The sequence below is a fragment of the Fragaria vesca genome, linkage group LG4 (genome assembly GCF_000184155.1).
Source record: "Fragaria vesca subsp. vesca linkage group LG4, FraVesHawaii_1.0, whole genome shotgun sequence".
Taxonomy (NCBI): Eukaryota; Viridiplantae; Streptophyta; class Magnoliopsida; order Rosales; family Rosaceae; genus Fragaria; species Fragaria vesca.
The window spans coordinates 16,684,989-16,704,084 of NC_020494.1; the positions used below are offsets into that span (position 1 = coordinate 16,684,989).

At 37.4% G+C, this 19,096-nt stretch overlaps 3 protein-coding genes across 3 annotated transcripts; 1 reads left to right on the forward strand and 2 right to left on the reverse strand.

The window, feature by feature from the left end:
* Positions 1–5,635: 5,635 nt before the first annotated feature.
* LOC101291517 (protein NSP-INTERACTING KINASE 2-like) lies at positions 5,636–9,090 on the forward strand. The gene is made up of 11 exons (XM_004297127.1): positions 5,636–5,837; positions 5,917–6,046; positions 6,158–6,229; positions 6,325–6,468; positions 6,559–6,630; positions 6,725–6,784; positions 6,887–6,984; positions 7,218–7,367; positions 7,456–7,797; positions 7,908–8,287; positions 8,372–9,090. The coding sequence occupies exons 1-11, from the start codon at positions 5,735–5,737 to the stop codon at positions 8,693–8,695; spliced, it is 1,875 nt and encodes a 624-aa protein (XP_004297175.1). The 5' UTR covers positions 5,636–5,734; the 3' UTR covers positions 8,696–9,090.
* A 266-nt stretch (positions 9,091–9,356) lies between these two features.
* LOC101291814 (F-box/FBD/LRR-repeat protein At1g13570-like) lies at positions 9,357–10,947 on the reverse strand. The gene is made up of 3 exons (XM_004297128.1): positions 10,132–10,947; positions 9,839–9,997; positions 9,357–9,728 (listed from the first exon to the last, which is right to left on the reverse strand). The coding sequence occupies exons 1-3, from the start codon at positions 10,945–10,947 to the stop codon at positions 9,438–9,440; spliced, it is 1,266 nt and encodes a 421-aa protein (XP_004297176.1). The 3' UTR covers positions 9,357–9,437.
* A 994-nt stretch (positions 10,948–11,941) lies between these two features.
* Positions 11,942–18,148, reverse strand: LOC101292110 (uridine-cytidine kinase C-like). Its single transcript, XM_004297129.1, has 12 exons — positions 18,048–18,148; positions 16,425–16,779; positions 15,832–15,946; positions 15,292–15,487; positions 15,093–15,206; positions 14,811–14,984; positions 14,452–14,646; positions 13,746–13,868; positions 13,524–13,639; positions 12,920–13,040; positions 12,538–12,795; positions 11,942–12,388 (listed from the first exon to the last, which is right to left on the reverse strand). The coding sequence occupies exons 2-12, from the start codon at positions 16,759–16,761 to the stop codon at positions 12,167–12,169; spliced, it is 1,971 nt and encodes a 656-aa protein (XP_004297177.1). The 5' UTR covers positions 16,762–16,779; positions 18,048–18,148; the 3' UTR covers positions 11,942–12,166.
* Between the last annotated feature and the right edge of the window lie 948 nt (positions 18,149–19,096).

Here is a 19,096-nt window from a genome sequence, read left to right on the forward strand (position 1 = left end):
TCAAATATAAAGCTCTAGTTCAGCTGTTTTTCTGGCTTTTGAAAACATTTGATATACCTCTGGGGCTAGTAATCTTACAGGCTTTAATCAGGATCGGACCAGCTGTCTGCTTCAAAAGGCAATTGAAACATTTCAATGAGATATAGGAGGGACCCCAAAGGGGGAAGAATAATTCAACATTATTCTGCAAGGAAAATGTTAAAAACTAGAGGCATGTCTGTAGATGGTTATTGTCGATCTTCCTCAATTATTGTATGAGCAAGATAGCTATTGCACAAGGAGATATGGCTTGGCCTATATGGAATGGTCGTAGAAGTCACCAGTCTCTCTGGAACTTCTGGATTGTTGAAGGCCTCAGTAAACTGTTTCATCTGTCATTTCATCATCATGCCTTTGAAGCTTTTGGCTTGTGAGGTCAGGTGAGTTTGTATGTATCCCCCTTTAACTTTACAGAAAGATGATTTACTTTTGGTTTAACATTTTCTTAAATTAGGGGAGAAAATCTTAGTTGGGATTGTTTTTAGTGGTCTAATTTCCACTTTATGTAATGCCCTTTGTCTTTATTGTAGATGCTCTTCCATCTATCTTTGTGACCTTTGTTCTAAGCTAAAACCTGTTAAATCAAAATTATTGAGAAGTAGTGGATTTTACGCACTAGCTTTGGACACACAACCAAAGGGAACCAGACAACCTTGATCAGTTTCTGATTGCCAAACAAAGAGACCCTGAACTTTGCATTGTTCATTTTTAGACTTGAGAGGCAAAGATTCTCATTCGATCACCCCACTAAAGAAAATCAAGATTGTTTAGAGGGCCAACTATATATGGATTCTTAGCATCTTCATTTGAACGAGTGAGAATGCATGAGAGGGGACTTTGATAGTCATACATTTTCTTCTAATTTCCACCCTTTTCTGGGTGCTATAAGGAATGTAGGAAGAAAGTTTTATTTTGGTAGATGGAATATGAGAGAATTGTAAAGTTATGTGCACTACAAAAGGAAAGAAAAGAGAGTTACATGCGTGTGAAGTGCCCCAAGCTTTTGATATATGCATGGCACCATTTGGAACTGAATTTGTTCCATGTTGGCCATTCACAGAAAGTGGGTCGACTCATACTAAAACTAGATTGACAATCAACTTCCTCTAAGCAGTTCTTAATTAATCTTCAACAATGGATAAGAATGATACATTTGAAAGTACTCTACATAAATCTCCGATTTGGTATGTGGTTCTGTAAGTCAGGCAAGCGAGATCTTACATGAACGTCGTTATTATGTATGACATAGATTCTACTTTCCCACAATATTATCGAGTGCAAATACCCGCTATGCTCTACAACATGAAAAACATTTCATGTCCTTTTGAAATTTGAAATATGATCAAAAGGGGTCAAGCTAGGCAGGGCATTGAAGGTGCATTTCATATATACATGCATGAATGATGCAGAAACAGCCCTATACCCTATGAGAGAATCATAGTACATGGTGGAACTGGGACAGAATAGACTGATCGATATATAAATACACTAGAGTGCTCTGGTATTAGCTAGTACATATTCAGAAAATGAGAAAATGAAAAGAGGAAGAAGGTAGGGTACTTATGCTACTGATCGATCTTAACAGAAATAGACCCAAAACAAAATGATGAATGTGGGGTGGTACAGTTTGCTCAAAGCAGTGACCTCTGAACTCTCTCAAGTCTAAAACCAAGCCAACCCAAGTGGTATAAAAGAACAATAATTCCTTACTCATTTTTGGCTCCTTTTAGTGCGTAGTGCATATACATCTTGATTAGGGTTTATGGTCAACTTCCTTTAAAATCCCCTAGTTTGACTCCCTTTTGAAATTTCGTTGATTACAAATTGGACAAAGATTCCGCTAAGATGACATTGTCAGGAACAGCTAGAGTTGCAGAGAGCCAGAATTTCGATCTTTGTCGATTAAGGTCCACCAGCAACTGATCGATCAAACTAATTGATCGAGCTGCTTGCTTGCTTGCTTCCTGGTTATGGTTGCTGCTTCAAGGACGATGCATGTGTGCCTGGGCTTCCTCCATAGTTACTGAAACTTGGTTTGAGATAGAGGACGTACGATTTAGCTGCAGAAGGGCACAGTGTGGTAGTGGATCTGCGTGTTCCAATCACGAGGGAGACTAGAGTAGCTAGCTAGAAGACATGAAAGGGCCACAGACTAAATTTAGTGCTTGGGATCCTATTTGAGATGAACAGTTGGATTCATGATTGAGAATTACGTGCAGTTTTTCTTTGAACATTAAAGGAATTTGAGCCATGATCAGCTCCTATATAAACACAAAACAGTTCAGCCTTCATGATCGAAACCCTGTTTTGTTCACAGAACTGGATTGAATATGCTTCTCATATATATATATATATATATATATATATATATATATATGAAAAAGGGACCGTAAGTTGCTGATTGATTGCATTTACAGAACTGCTTGAAATACTCTTCAAAGAAAAAAAAAAAACTGCTTGAAGTATTAATACTTTGACCTAAAAAAGAAGAAGATTAGTTTTGTTATTAATTAACTGATCGAAAAGCCTCCTTAGTATAGAGCAAAGAAAGAGCTTAAGTAGGTTTTCATGAGTCGAATCTTCAATTTAAGAACCTGACTTCGGTGGCAAGGGCTGGTCATCTTAAGGTGACCACATCAATGAACATGAGACATATGTCAATTTTAAAAGGATTGACGCTGCAATTTAAGGACATAACATGAGTTTTGGGTATTTGACATGTTTGTTTATGATTATTGTTGACACTTGTCCATCTCTCATTGATATTTGTCACCCATAAATGATTATAATTGGTCACCCAAGTTATTTCCTTAGAGCATCTCCAACAACTTCCCCATTTTCTTGATTTTATTAATTTTGGAGAATATTAGGTTGTTTTGTGGTCCAACAGCTTCCCCATCTCATTCTACAAAATAGGAATGGAGAAGAAAGAGAAGCACTAATTCTCCAAATTTGCAGTAAAACTTTCCTTCCTCAAATATTAATTATTCACGTGCTCCAACGATAAGAACAAAAATGTAGAATATTTTATTGAGTAATTTATGTTACAGTGAAATATATGATTTTTTTTTGTTATTATTAATAATCATATAACATTTTTTATTGTTGTAATAAATGCCGAAATCTCCAAAATGGAGAAGCTGTTGGAGTTGGAGCATAAATTTTTTAGAGATTTTAGTTTTTGCTTCCCCATTTTAGAGAAATTTTAAGAAAGCTGTTGCAAATGTTCTTACAACAAGAATGTCGTGAGTCGGACTCACATGGATAAAACTTGAGTGACAAGCCCTTGTCATCTTTAGGTGACTAACATCATATCAATAAGAAGACGCCACCCGACATTTTTTTTAGACTTGCCTAGAAAAAGGAAGCTTGCAATTGTTAACGGAGAAATTAAACATATGTTTTTTGTCAAAGAGAATTTGGGTGAACTTTGGTGATCAACCCAATAGATAGAACTTGGGATAAAATTTGGGTAAACTTACAAATCAGAGAATTTGAGCGAGACATGACGAGGATGAGAATTTGTTTTTTGTCAAAGAGAATTTGGGTGAACTTTGGTGATCAGCCCAATGGATAGAACTTGGGATAAAATTTGGGTAAACTTACAAATCAGATAATTTGAGAGAGACATGAGGAGGACGAGAAGCAGATCGGCGAATGCAAGATTTGATGACAAATTTGGGAAATGAGAGTTCGTCTCCGCGAAAACGAGGATTTGTCTGAGAAATTTAGAGAAAGAGAGCTAGATTCCGCTTAATCTCTCCGTTAGCAAAATCAAGTTTTATTTCTTTAGGACAAGTCTAAAAAATAACTAAGTGTCCTCTTTTTATTGGTGTTGATCACCTAGAGGTGACAAGGGCTTATCACCTAAGTTCTATCCAACTCACATAATCCTTCTTATCTGAAGAGACTAATGATATGTACAAGTTCTAATATGTTTCGTAATGTATCATTTTTTTTTATATACGATCAGTATATGTGCTCTCTAACCTTTCCCGGAAGCTCAAAACCCTAGATCTAAATCCAGCTACAGTTGGTCACGTTTTAGCTTAATTTCTTTATTTTCTTGCATTATTTGTCTTTTAATTTTAACCATATATGATTCAATCATTCCAGAATGTTTGTTGTTATGATTAATCTCTTCATCAGTTTGATCAAATATGAGATTTACAGCATCTTAAGATTGATCATGATGAAAGCAACAGAGCAATTCATCCTGGTCCAAAGCAACGTTTGAACATGAATCAAGTCAGCGGCACTATAGGACCAGATTGCACGTGCATCTATGGACACCCCTTATATCATTACTGTTCGCATCATATTTTCTTCTCCAGTAGCTAGCATCATCGTGACCCCATGATTATTCCAGTTTCATATAGTTTACTAGCTGCACACGTAAATCACTGTTTGCTCTTAATTAAGCCCAGGAACATTGGCTCTTAAAATCCTATGGTGCTTTTTGTATCAAAATTCTTGGCAATATAAAGTCATTAGATTAGTTATTGTTTGCGATATGTTTCATACATTACCTCATCCGTTTTTAATTCCTTGAGTTCGAATCTAAAAATAAAAATCTCGTACTACTAATTTACCTGTTTTTTCTAACAAAGCAAAAGAGAAAGAGAAAGGGAGTAGCTTTTGCTTTTAAAAGTTGCTGCTTTTCATTGTTTATTTCATGGACCGTCTCTTGATTCATGAGACACTGATCGAGTGTGTTATCACTTTCTTTTTTTCTTTGCTTGAATTCGAAATTCTTTCTCCATTAGCTACATATATGCTCTTAATCTTCACTTAATTTCCTGTGAATGTTGAAGTGTTGGACGATCACACAAGTTTTATGTGTTTCAATTACTGTTAGAATCTTTCATACATATATAAAGCTTATGAGTAGTAGGTCGAAGTTTGTGATTTATGACTCGGTACATCCGGTAAGATCTAAAGTTCGAACATTCGATTCATTTCTTGTTTAAACATTAAACAAAAAATTGACTTCATCTGCGGTTGTAGTGACTCGAATCTAATTTGTTAGAGAATTATATGGTGGAATTTGAGAATCAAATAAAATGGCCAAACTTAATGGAATGTTAGATTCCCAGGAGCCACTATGGAAGGTTTAGCATACTGTACAGATTACTCTCTCTCTCTCACACTGACAGCAAAATGATGCTATTTGACTGCTCAGTATATTTTGATTAACGGACTAAGTTGTCCTAATCATAGCTTTTACAGTGCGTAACAGGTAATCCTTCACTTGCTTTACATTTTATAATGAGGGAATAACAGTAAATAAAAATAATTTTCCAAAAGCACGTACCTTTTGTTTAACCCGATACATGATTGAAGGAATTTTCTTTTGCAATCATCTTTTGCAGTTATCTAGACATGGTTAGTAGTGTTGCTCCTCAGCTTTTATATATTCATTTGCTGCTTTTTCTTTGCTGAAACCAGTAGTACTGGCAGAGCATGCTTACTTCTCTTTAGTCTTTTACTATCTCTATACAACACAACCAAACCAACATCTGCTTCTTTGGCTCTTTCCTCTGACACTAGGCCTTGACTTGGTGAGTCAGTGCATTTCTGGTTTTGGAGCTTTCCCGGTTGCAGATTTCTTGTGTTGAAGCTTTCAAACTACTCAAACCAGCTCCATAAGCTTTATCTCACATCTGGGTGCCTGTTCTTTAAGACCTTAAACTCGATGGAAATCAGGAAGCAAGGTGAAGCTTTGTGCTTTGTGACTTTTTTTTGCTTGTGGAGTTGTGTAAGTGGCTCCCTTACCGCCAAAGGTGTCAACATGGAAGGTAATTGATCAAGTTCTGCATATTCTTTGTGTTTTTGAGTAAATGAGTGGTGTATGATAGTTTTGAATGATTTTTTCAGTGATAGCATTGGGGAACATTAAGGATTCACTAGTTGATCCTCGCGGCGTTCTTCACAATTGGGATGAAACTTCTGTGGATCCCTGCAGCTGGAATATGGTTACTTGCTCTGATGGTTTAGTCACTGCCCTGTAAGTAGTACTGTGTTTATGTTTTCAAATTACTTGGTGAGAAATTCCAAAATGCACCATGCATGAAAAGCTAGTATCTTAATTTAAGTAGCTTCAATGGTTTCTATGCAGAGGAACTCCAAGCCAGAATTTATCAGGCACTTTGTCACCAAGCATAGCCAACTTGACAAACCTCCTGTTTGTGTGAGTAAATATGGTACTTCAATATCAAAGTTTACTAAAAAGGGTGTGTTCTTGTTCAAGGTTTTTTTATTTTTTATCTTTTATTCCTTTGGCAGGACATTTCAGGATAACAGTATAACAGGACCAATCCCAACTGAGCTTGGGAGGCTTCAGAAGCTTAAAACACTTGATCTGTCTAACAATTTATTCAGTGGTCAAATTCCCACAGCTCTATCCCACCTGAAAGGCCTCCAATATTTGTGAGTTTATTTTTCAGAAACTGCTGAACTCAATTATTTACTGTCCAAGTAAAGAAACATGGTCATGAGTCTTAATTCTGTTGCAAGCAGGAGGCTAAACAATAACAGTCTCACTGGGGCAATTCCTTCTTCGTTTGCCAACATGACCCAGCTGGCCTTTCTGTAATTATCTTCAAACTTCTTGTTTTTAATTTCAGTTTGTGTTAGTTCTTGTTGGGAAATATCTTAATAAGGTTGGATTTACATAATGATGCAGGGACATGTCTTACAATAATTTAAGTGGTCCAGTACCCAGGTTTCCTGCTAGAGCATTCAAGTGAGCCATTTTAAAGTTGCTTTTGCCTCCAAAAGTGTTTCCCTCCTTAATTCAGAAGATGAAAACCTGTCACTCATTTATCTAGTTTTTGAATTGAAACAGTATAGTGGGAAACCATCAGATTTGCGCCGCTGGAATGGAGCAAGACTGCTTTGGGACAACGCCTATGCCGCTATCTTTTCCCTTGAATAGTTCACAAAGTACTGATGGTTCCTTCTTGTTTGATTCAAATTTTGAAGTTCTGTTCTTAAAGTTGTATTCTGTTCTTTCTTAAAATATTAGAAACTTGCTTTACTTCAGCTTCAAGTTAATGATCATTTTTCTGAAATTTCAAAATCCACTTTTTCAAGTTGTTCTCTTGAAAAATGTTATTTTCCTAAGGAAAAAAAACTTCTTGCAAACACCGTAAATTGCTTTTCTAATGTTTCTGAAGGTGCTCAACCTGCTGGGAGACCTAAGAACCATAAGGTTGCCTTAGCCTTTGCATCAAGCCTGGGCTGCATCTGTCTTCTAATTCTTGGTTTTGGTTTCCTTCTTTGGTGGAGGCAAAAGCACAACCAGCAGATATTCTTAGACGTTAACGGTTAGTATTTAAAGTAAATTGAATTCATTCAGATGTAGTCATGTAGACTAGAGAAAGCTGTCTTCACTAATACCAATTGAAATTTCAGAATCACACCATGAACAAGTTTGCCTCGGAAACTTGAAGTCATTTCACTTCAGAGAACTTCAGTCTGCAACACACAACTTCAGCAGCAAAAACTTGGTTGGCAAGGGTGGTTTTGGAAATGTCTACAAAGGATATCTCCATGATGGTACTGTGGTAGCTGTCAAAAGGCTCAAGGATGCTAATGCCATAGGAGGCGAAATCCAATTTCAGACAGAAGTTGAGATGATCAGCCTAGCAGTGCATCGCAACCTCCTCCGCCTTTATGGATTTTGCATGACAGCCAAAGAGAGGCTCCTGGTTTACCCCTACATGTCTAATGGAAGTGTGGCTTCGCGTCTTAAATGTAAAGTCTCCTTTCTCCATCCAATTGCAAATTTTACATTAGTCACAGGTCACTACTTTGTTATAATCTGTTTGTCTTTAGAATGAACACAAACTTTGGTAAACTTGCAGCCAAACCAGCCTTGGATTGGGGTACAAGGAAGAGGATTGCAATTGGAGCAGCAAGGGGACTTCTGTACTTGCATGAGCAGTGTGATCCCAAGATCATTCATAGAGATGTGAAGGCTGCAAATATACTTCTTGATGATTACTATGAGGCTGTGGTGGGAGATTTTGGGCTAGCAAAGCTTTTGGATCACCATGAATCACACATTACAACAGCGGTGAGGGGCACCGTGGGGCACATAGCACCGGAGTATCTCTCAACTGGCCAGTCCTCGGAGAAAACTGATGTTTTTGGATTTGGGATCCTGGTACTTGAACTGATATCTGGCCAAAGAGCCTTGGAATTTGGCAAAGCAGCAAACCAGAAAGGAGCTATACTTGACTGGGTGTGCTAATGAGTTCTTCAGCTGATTATTAAGCTATTATGCTTTAGTTGTTGCACTTAGCTAATGCATATATTTTTACTGCAGGTGAAGAAAATTCAACAGGAAAAGAAATTTGATATGCTGGTGGACAAGGAACTGAAGAATGACTATGATCCCATTGAGCTTGAAGAAATGATTCAAGTGGCTCTCTTATGCACTCAAAATCTTCCTGGTCAGAGACCAAAGATGTCTGAAGTGGTACGAATGCTCGAAGGAGATGGACTCGCAGAGAAATGGGAAGCTTCTCAAAGAGCTGAATCAAACAGGTGCAGAACCAACAACGATTTTTCGTCTTCTGAGCGCTACTCTGATCTCACTGATGACTCTTCATTACTTGCACAAGCAATGGAGCTGTCTGGACCAAGGTAATAAAACAAGCCTCAAAGTAGAGGAACTTCAGAAATGCATAGGCAAAGGACATGATACAAGTTGATACCATGAACATGAGTCGATCAACAATGAGTTTGCTGTATTGTTGTATATTAGCATCATCATCATCATATTGAAGCTCAAAAGAGTTGTGTTAAATTTCGACTGTACAGAATCTGATATGAGAAATCTGACATGTAGATTTGAGTGTGTTACATGCGCTTTCGATTATTCACGAGTGAAAAAGTGTATTCCTGAGACTTTCCGGTTTGAGGTCTTCAGATTGTAAGAATAATGTTCTCGGATTGAATTTTGTCTGTCTTGATAAATTTCAATGGCAGCAAAGAATTTTTGGATCAGGGACCTGCTTCATAATTGGATTAGGAATGTACTATCTTTTCAAATTAATAGTCATATTTCTGCAAAAAGATGAATAACCAAATAAAAATTCAATGGCATTTGTTGGATTCCTCAAGAGGTTCATTGTTCAGATATCAAAGGCACAACAGAAATAACTTTCATGTATTCTTTTGTTCCTGCGTATATACTGGTCACATTGAAACCAGTAGAACAAAACGAAACTGTCTGTCATGGTCCTAAATCTCAACTATCATGGACCATGTGATTGTCTAAAGTCTAAACCTTATAAAAACACATTGTCATTTCTCAGAAGATATTGAATTGAACAAGCACAACAGATGCCCAGCTCGCCAGCTCTGTCAAACAATATCAGACACAGTACTTAATCTTGGATGAATACAATTCCAGCTTTAGGAGATGCCCTTGTAAAACTCAGCAACTCGGTGACTATTATCAAACGTGCCTCCATTGTAACAAACACACAAGGCATGATACTCATGACCTCAAGCACCGGTGATTTTCTCAACAGAAATTTGATGAATTCCATCTCATGTGGCAGTCCAGATATATCTGTCATCTTCACGACTTTAAGTTTGTGGAATGTGCAATCCGAAGGGCCTTCTTTCTCCCAGAAGTCCAAATCGGGTGATTCCATTGATGTTAAAGAGGATCCCTATGTTTGGCAGTAATCTTAACTATTAACTGAAGGGTAAAGCTGAAAACTAGAATAACTATGAGTAAGGAAATGTAAAAACGAAGGATAACATATTCACAATAACTTACCGAGAGTTGAAGTTCCTTTAAATTAGGAGAGTTTGTAATCAAGCGAAGAACAACTAGTATCTCTTTCATATCTTCAAAACTCACTTGATATAATTCAATTATCTTTAGATGGTTATATGTAATTGGAAGAACTCCTGGGTCTTTACCTATACTCAAATACTTGAAACAAAGAAAGTAAACGCAGAAATAAGAAGCGTATCACTGTTGTGAAACATAAATACAGCTATGGTACCTATGCTCAAATATGAAATGCAAGTATGAACAAAGAAACAAAAAGCATCTAGTACTATTACCTTAGTAAAGTAGATATGCCCAACAAGCCTCTCAAGGCGTGGTATGCCACCAAGAAACTTGATAAACTTGCAATTTGAACTATGCTCAGGGTTCTCTCCGTTTTCATCAGTCATGTACAAAGCAACAGATAGATCAACCAAAAGCGGAGTATTTTCAAGAGATATGTCCTTAAACTCACCTTCAAGACATAAGTGCTTGAGATTTGGAGCACAGATATTTAAAGCTAGGCTATCAAAGTATGACAAAGACAGAGTCTCAAGTAGCGGGCAACTAGAAATAAGACTTTCAATTGCCTCAGGAGCAACCAAAACTTGATGAAGATTGAGGCTCTTCAAACACGGAAATCCTTTAAAACAAGGAGGTGGATCCAACTCGCAGCGAAATAGGTCCAGACGGGTCAGCCTTTCACAATGAAAAAGACACCAGGGCACCCTAAACCACTCGCCATCTTCTCCCAATTCAAGAACCACTTCTTTGATGCCATTCCTTGAAATGAAAAGTATCCATTGATCTATATCCGGGCAGCTCTGCAAGATCGAAGTACAGACCTGGAACTTGTGAATAGGGCCTTGGTGAAGAAAGAGAGCTCGAGTTATAAAATTAACAAGGCTTTTTTCAACAGCTACTTGGTCACCGGTTTGAGCAACACATTTCTCGTCGAATACAAGATGAGTCAGTGTAGTCCATTTGTATCTCCATTTCCTTGACAAGCAGCTAGTTCTTACAGCATCTCCTATAGGCAAATACGTGAGAATGCTCTCTATAATGCTCTGAGGCAGATTGCTTATCAAATCAAGATCTGGTTTATCCCCCATATGCATACTCCAACTAAACTGCTACAAAGAAAACAAGCACCTTTAGAATTTCTTTCAGTAAACTAAAATGCAATTATACATTCATCAACTCCAAAAAAATCACAAATTCTGGGGAGAAAACATAATTGTCACCATCAGGGTCTGAAACAAAAACAATTCTGACATCAAGTTATAGTCTTTGTTCCAATTTTTAGTGAATGCAATACACAAAAGCCTTCAAACTTGTTTCCTTTACATTTCTGTATATAACACACTTCAAATGTTCACTGACATTTATCTATCTCTTAATCAAACCATGCTCATCAATCAATACCCTTATGAAATTCCATTATATCAAAGCAAACCCAAATGATCAAATAATACCAGATCTTTGAGAAATGAAAGAATGGAAGCAACAAAATCCGACCAAAATATAAGACTGAAACCTTTACCTTAACGAGGTTTCGGGTTCGCTGTCTTCTCCAGAATGTAAAATCTACCTTAATACTTCCTCTGTGTCAGGACTGAACAGCGTCGCGGCGGTCGGTGAAGTTCGGTCCGGCGGTTGGAGACAAAACTCTGTTTAACACCTTCTGGACACTATACAAATACATAAAAAAAAAATTAAAAATTTATAGCCAAAGTGGGCCTAAGCGGGCTAGGCGGAGGGAGTGCCCGCCTAGGCGGAATGGGCCTAGGTGGGCTGGACGGGTCCATCTCTTTAATTTTAATTCTTTAAACGGAAATGACTTTTATACCCCTCAACATCGCACTCTCTCATGGTTTAGCGTTGAACGACGAACTTCACTGTTATGTTCTGAAAGTCTAGGAAGCTCTAGAACCCAGAACCCACTTTGATTGCTCTAAAAAGTGACACTGTTTATGAATCAAATGGTGATACAATTCGATGACAGATTGATTTCATGGAGTTGGCAAAGTTGACTGAAAAAGAGATGAGATTGCTTGAGAGATGAGTCTTTTTAACTCTGGAACTGATCCTCTTTTTGTTAAAACTAGCAAATGAATGGAAAAACCATGAACTAACGCAAGTATTCCACAAAATTTCAAAAATGCTACGTCACCCTTCTTTCATAAACTCTCAAAGAAGCTCTCTAGCTCATATTTGCTTCCGCTATCTCTATCTGTTAACTGTGTTTTCCCGGGCAAGAAGGGTAAGGGTAGTACTGCATTAAAACTCAGGTGGGAGAAGTCTATCAGCCTGTTAAGTATTCAAGTCAAATCAGCTTCGGTTTGAGACGCCCTTGTATATGATGACTCCTAAAATGCCAACAGCAAGCGTTACTGCAAGAGGAACTGTCAAGGGTTCAAAACGACCATCTGTGCCTTTACTGCTGTTTGTTCTTGCCACTCGATTTCTCTCCCCCATGCTTTCCCGGAGGAGATTGTTGAGATTGTCTAACTGATGCATGATTTGACGTTGTCCCCTTGTAATGTTTGATATCTGACAAAACAGAAGATTAGCAAACCAGTCGAGAGCAACAAAGTCATTACTTGACGTTTGTATTATTTGTATGTATGGTGATAATATTCCTCACAAGCATTCCCTTAAAAATTTTAATAGAGTAACTGAGGTAGGTCAAATTATAGTACCTCTTCCAGTGCTGGAGACTCCTTAGCCAGCTGGGCAGAAGACGAGGAATTAGGCATTATAGATCCATTGCCTAAGCCAGAGATGAAATAAGAAGTGGGAGCGGAGCCATTGCAGGTTTCAGCTTGAAGAGCAAGGTTTTGTTGGCTAGAACTTTTCTTCACAGTCAACTTGGAATTCAGCTCTTCAATTCGGTTCGTAAACTCATCCATTCTATCATTGAGCGAGGAAATATGTTCTGATAGCTGAGTAATGACTCCCTGCCACAATAGAAATGTAAGGGGGAAACGGAGAAATAGGACAAATTGGTAAGTGATCACATTAACAAGAGGTGGCTCCAATGCCGAAAGCACAAATAATGACCATTAAGGCCCACTCCAGTACCTGGCTTGCTAGTGTTGCTTCTGATTCTGAATTTCTGTCATCAAACCTTTGACCATTAGAATATCCAGTGAGCCGGGTTGTACTTTTGTCTCTTTGGTTTGTATATGACTGTGACATTCCACTGTCCATAACAGACTCAGGCCTCAGTTTTGGGCAGAAATTGAAATAAGCAGAAACAGAAAAACTTGCATGTTTTAAACAAGAATGATGTCTTTCTGAATATAGAGAGCCAATGCAACAGCTATAGAAGTGGAGATTTTTTTCATTGAAGTACTGGACTCTATTTCATGACAGGAAGATCGCTGATTGTTTAGTTAAGTCAAGGGGAGAAAGAACCAAAAAATCTGTATTGCCATGCCAAAGCATCCATCTCCTGTGAAGCAAATAAAACCTGAAATTCTATTTAACACATTGATACACTATCACTTTCAAGATGCTGGACTGACGCTTATGTTGCCTACTCAAACAATGTCTTCTGACCATAAAGTAGTAAAAACACAATGCAGTTCTAACCAGATAGATAAATTTCAGAAACACCCCAAACGTCCCAACCCACCCCTAAATTTCAATATACAAAAAATTATAGGTGGATTGAAAATTAAACCTCTTGAGATGCCTATTTCTCATGACAGCTGCAGATACTCTAGAAAGTGCGTCTCTGGGGCTCAAAACAAGATCTTCATCTAGGCTAAGCTTTGTTTTCAAATCATCTGGCAAGGCCTGAGAGATGATCAGAAGAGGGAAAAGAAAGAGAAATAAGGCAAGTTATGCTTTGGACCACCATCATATCATCCCAGATAGTAAAAAAAAGATGTAGAATTCCTACCATGACCTCATTCACGAGCTTTTCCAGTTGAATTTGTTCAATGTAGGTACGAGGGATGTATGAACCTTCCAAGCCAAGCTGCTCTGCAACACATCTTACAACTACTCGATCCTTTCCTTGCACCTTTTACAGAATACGCATAAAATTCAACTCATAATAGATATAAGAAACAACAAATGAAATTAGAAAATATGAACCAGAAGGTTTATGATTTATCAAAGCCATCAGATAAGGGGCATATCCATAGAGGCAACATCTTATTCCAGTCTCACTAGAATAATAATCCATAGACCCACTCTAACACTAAAATTTAATCAAGCAAAAATTGAGCATACTGAATGTCAAAGAATACCTGTTAGATATCCTATTAACATGCATTCATGTTAGAACTTTTTCATTCTTTTTTATTTACTTTTTATACAGATATTACTATGCAGAAGTATTATCAGCATGACCAGCAAAAGAAAATTGGAATATATCACAAGGCATGACCATCTAGTAAGCCCCTCATTAGGAACAATATCAGTTTTGGTTTTCGATTTTCATATCTCTCCCTCCTTTCTCCCATATGCTTCTTCTCTCTGATTAAGATTAACCGGCCCTAATTATGTATTAGTGCAATTAAGAGAAATATTACGAGCAAGTATAGAGCATCCAATCATAAAGTGGTATCCAGATGTTAGAACATAAAAAAGAAACAGCAAACCTGAATATATCGACGATTTAGTTGCTCTAGCCAATCAATTTTTACGCAGACACCATCATTGGAGAATACATGACTGCTTCTCTTAAGAATAGTTGCAATTGTGTATCCCAGAGCCATTAGTCCACCAAGAAGACGCACACTGACTTCAAAAGTTATTCTTGGTGATATAACAAATGGATTATCCGTCACCCACTCCTGAAATATGCAGTACACTGTCTAATCAGGTATATGAAAATAAATCACTTTTGGCTATGTAACTCTCTTATAATTGAAACTAGATATAATTTTGGCCTCAGTTAGTCCTTCACAACCTTTCTCATCTCACACAAAACACAAAAATTGAGCTTTGAAAAGCAAACCTCAAACATGAGACTATATTTCCCATCTTTATCCCGCATCCTCAAATATGATTGGCAAGATTCTGGATCTTCACCAGGTGGTAGAAGGTATATATCATAGGTCTCTTCCTTGGCTTCTGTATGCTCTTCAGTAAAGACTGCCTTTATTTGATCCACCGACAAGGGCTTTGCTGACTACAACATACAGTGCACTCAATTTTTAGTGAAGACGGAGGTATAAGAACTTCAGGTTAGCAATCAACACCAACACCAGTAAATTTACTAGAAGGAATGGAGATCAACCTTTAAAATGTATGTGGGACTTTGAAATCCAGTAAATGGATTGAACTTGTTGATAATTTTTATATGAGCAGTTTCAAGATCTGGCTCGATAAAGGCCTTGTACATTGGGTATACCTGTACATGTGAAAGAAGTTCAGAGCTTCTGGAAAAGCAACAATTTGTCAAGTGCTTAATGGTAAGGAGGGAAGAAGAAAAGTACTGTTTCAGATATTTGATGAATTATTTCTTCTGGTTGTTGGCCAGCTCGCTGTATGTCCCGTAAAACCCTTTTAACAAGGTCAAAGTGAACGCCTCCTGTGACAGATACTCGTAGATCCAGTAAAGGTCGCAACTTTTCACTCAAAGCATAGATGCCCTCAATGATCACGATACGGGAACTTGGAACTTCAACTGTCCTGTCACCAGTACATTTTTTAGCATAAGATTTCAGCCAGATCAGATAATAGGAAAAGTTGTAGAAAACACAATCTCTATCAATAAATAGTTTCGTAAGGCACTGTTCCACCCAGGAAGCATTCTCTTAAGTATCAAAAATAACCATCAGAGAGAGAGAGAGGGGTGGTTGGAATGGTTTTGAGAGGAAATTGTTCATTAGGGTGCTTAATCCTTCAATGACAAAAGACAATTGTGATTTCAATATAATCAAGCTCAGATGTATTCACTATTCACTACACTCAAATTTTCTCAGAAGAAATAATCCATATTCAAGATGCCTAGGGATATGATAAGCTTTCCCAACCTGTAACCTGTGCGGGAACTGGACTTGAAGTCATAAACTGGCACCTCAACCGCTTTCCCTGCTCTCAAGTCACTGACATTCTGGAGCAATGTGTCGTAGTCTGTCAAACGTGGATCTGCACAGAAAAACATAAAATGAATGGAAAAGAATTATTTTATTGTCTCACTACTTGAAAATGCCTACTCTCATGGATGGCACACAAACCTGAACCATATATATAAGTTCTGCTGCAAAATTACATACGGAAGGATCTAAAAAGAATTTCATGTCATCTTCAATTTCAAAGTACATGAACAATGATCTAAAAATAATTGTCATATTCAATTACAAGGTACATGAACAATGATCCGAGAGAGTTGGTTAATGTTTAGGGCAATATATACTGTAATCATTCCTACAAAGTAATATGCTCACTAACCATACATCCGGGCATGCAAATGCAATTCCTACATAGTTCTAATATGATTGTATGAAAAATACTCCCTAGGAAACTTTATGCAAGAACAACTCTTGTATTTTACTTCCTGATAAGAGAGAAAAAGGAATCTACAAAGCTTCATAACTTGAGAGAAGTAGCTGAGCTACTGACTTACCATCAAAGTTTCCATCAACAATTCGACTAGCGTCATTGTAGTTGTCCATGGATATGACCGCAACACTCGGCATGAAGTTGAGTATCTTTTCAGTAAACACAGATTTTCCAGCCCCAGAAGGACCCGCCACTCCTACCAATATTATTCCATCATTTTTTTGGGCTAGTAACTGACATGCACGGATTACAATAAAGAAACCCTTCTCAAATGACAAAGGATTTTGGATTGGTGCAATCTCATAATGATTGGAATCCTTCCTCTTAACCAAACGGACTTGATCTTTTAAAAGGCCTGACCGTTTTTGATGTGAATCAGCACCAGACATATCTTGAGCCATTAATATTACTGACTCCCTCTGAGGAGAACAAAACAGCAAAAACATGGAGTGAGACAACTAAAGAGTACATATGAAAGCTCACAATTGAAGGCAGGGGAAGGACTAAATACTGCTTGCAATAAATGCAATGGCGCAATTCTAGCTACTTAAAGATAAAGACATATAACATTCATGTATGCATGCACACCCCTGACCAGACACATCAAGGATGCTGCTTGTCATGCAATTGATGAAAGTTTAAGAAACTAAATTACGGCATCCAAACGTTAAGGAACTGCCATTTAAGTAATACCGAAATACGACTGCAAAATCAACGGACATTTTTCCACAACTAGACGATTTACATCACTGCTGATAACTACTCCAGATAATAGCTTTACAAAATAATGAAAATTCGCAATCACCTTCTGAAAGGACTTTAATTTATGGAATGCCCCAGATGCTTAAAGCATCGAATGGCACAAGCAAACCTTTACCTCATACTTTCTGACGCTACCAATTTTCTTTTCTCTAAATACACAACAAAATCATCACTAGGCTATGATCATAGTTAACACTACTTCAGTTAGTGTCAGCATCAACTATGATAATTCTTGTTGCAGAAGAATTGCAGCGTATAACTAAAACCCACGACGTAAAAAGAAAAGAAGAAAAAATCTCACCATACCAAAGTCTGTTCCTTTGTAAGATAGAATCCATATGATAACTAGTCTCCCATTAGTCCCCTAATACTCAGATACACCCACATGCTAGAACTAAGTTGTGCTAAACAAAACTGACACATTCTTGATAGCTCAATTGTTTAACCAAAAGCTTCCCAAAGAAGCTGTACACTGTAATGAAAAAGGCCATGTTTTTAAATTTTTAATCTTTGGCACACCAGAGTAGTTAGCTCCCCAAACACAAACTAAGACCATAAACATCAAAGCAAACACCTTTCTACACTCCCCTTACAAATTCTTGATCCAAACATTGTTCTTTATCACAAAACCTTGAATTAATCACCATCCAGATATCAAAACCACAAACAAAACACACCCAGAAACCAAAATCAACATAAGAACATACCAACACAATCCAAATTCCACACACCAGGCTCAAAAGCTCTGTTCTTGGGCCCAGTTTGGATCTAAAAACGAGTGCTTTCCAGAAAAACAGGAATCACATAAAGAAAAAAGTAAAGATTACCCAGGAATCAAAATGCCAAAACAAACAATACCCAAGTGTGCAGAGAACAAATTCTAAAGATGAAAAACGAACCAATGTGTGAGGTTGTGTAAACTCACCAGTTTATGCGGCAACGAGTCGAAGTGAGAGTTGAGCAAACACAATGATGACTCACAAACTTGGCATCATATTAAGGTTTTGGTTTTCCCAATACAACACTATTAAATGTTTTCCCTTCCTGCAAAGAAACGAAGGTCTCTCTAGTTTTTTTTTTTTTTTTTTGGGGTTAAGATTTTTGGGAAGTGGGAATTCTAGAGAACCTGCAAACTATCTAAAGGGAGAAGTGAGCAGTCTAAGAAGAGAGAGAGTAGAAGAAGAGAGGGTATTAAATAGTATCTTTTTTTCGTTTTGATTATTTGCAATTAATTACAATTTAATTCTGAATCTTCTTCCCCTTTAATTGTTGTTAAGAATTAAATTTCTCCAAACGTCAGAGGTGAAAAGTTTAGTGTGTTTAGATGAAAGGAAACACTGGTCAGAGTCAAAAACGTGTGTGGTACTCTAGGAGATTTTAGTTATGGTTTTATTTTGCTAATGAATGTATCAATGGAGTGGGTGGAGCACAAATCACCGATCAAGTTAGGCTGAAACTTGATACGTACATATTTTTTTTGTCTTGATTAATCAAACCAATAAAGATGAAAAAGTGTCAATGAGTATATCACTCTGTAACTATTAATATTCATGAACTAAAAAAAAAGGAGAAATCACGTAATGATACATATTGAGTACTTGATTTTTGAGTATTTAAAGTTCATGTGTTACTCAATTGTAGCATGTATGGAACCACGTAAAAACTCATATCCATAGTTGGCTAGCTACTTCCCAAAACTAGAAGCAAAATCCCCAAACAAGTTGTATTTGTCAGATTTATACATATCCCGGAAGGAATGAATGCCAGTCTAATAATAGCACATTCTCATATAATGTGGACATTGCATTATATATGGTCGTGCAAGTTTTTGCCAACTTTGGTGTATTTGCCTCGCAAGTTCCATGAAAGAAGTGGGAACAAGAACATGTTAAACCCATCTTCAAAGAAAGAGCATGTGTGTCGTAGTAGTGAAGGAACCTTATAGTAGATATTACCAAAAACAGTTACACCTAT

What these genes read in the sequence shown, in the direction of transcription:
- LOC101291814 (XM_004297128.1), bottom strand. Translation starts at nt 10,947, where the DNA reads ATGGGGGATAAACCAGATCTTGATTTGATAAGCAATCTGCCTCAGAGC. An exon ending in GGCATATCTACTTTACTAAG is followed by an intron (nt 9,998 to 10,131) that starts GTAATAGTACTA and finishes CTTTGTTTCAAG; the next exon opens with TATTTGAGTATAGGTAAAGA. An exon ending in TAAAGGAACTTCAACTCTCG is followed by an intron (nt 9,729 to 9,838) that starts GTAAGTTATTGT and finishes TGCCAAACATAG; the next exon opens with GGATCCTCTTTAACATCAAT.
- LOC101291517 (XM_004297127.1), top strand. Translation starts at nt 5,735, where the DNA reads ATGGAAATCAGGAAGCAAGGTGAAGCTTTGTGCTTTGTGACTTTTTTT. An exon ending in TTGACAAACCTCCTGTTTGT is followed by an intron (nt 6,230 to 6,324) that starts GTGAGTAAATAT and finishes TTCCTTTGGCAG; the next exon opens with GACATTTCAGGATAACAGTA. An exon ending in AAGGAGCTATACTTGACTGG is followed by an intron (nt 8,288 to 8,371) that starts GTGTGCTAATGA and finishes TTTTTACTGCAG; the next exon opens with GTGAAGAAAATTCAACAGGA.
- LOC101292110 (XM_004297129.1), bottom strand. Translation starts at nt 16,761, where the DNA reads ATGGCTCAAGATATGTCTGGTGCTGATTCACATCAAAAACGGTCAGGC. An exon ending in TGTTGATGGAAACTTTGATG is followed by an intron (nt 15,947 to 16,424) that starts GTAAGTCAGTAG and finishes TTTTCTGTGCAG; the next exon opens with ATCCACGTTTGACAGACTAC. An exon ending in AGTCTCCAGCACTGGAAGAG is followed by an intron (nt 12,389 to 12,537) that starts GTACTATAATTT and finishes CTGTTTTGTCAG; the next exon opens with ATATCAAACATTACAAGGGG.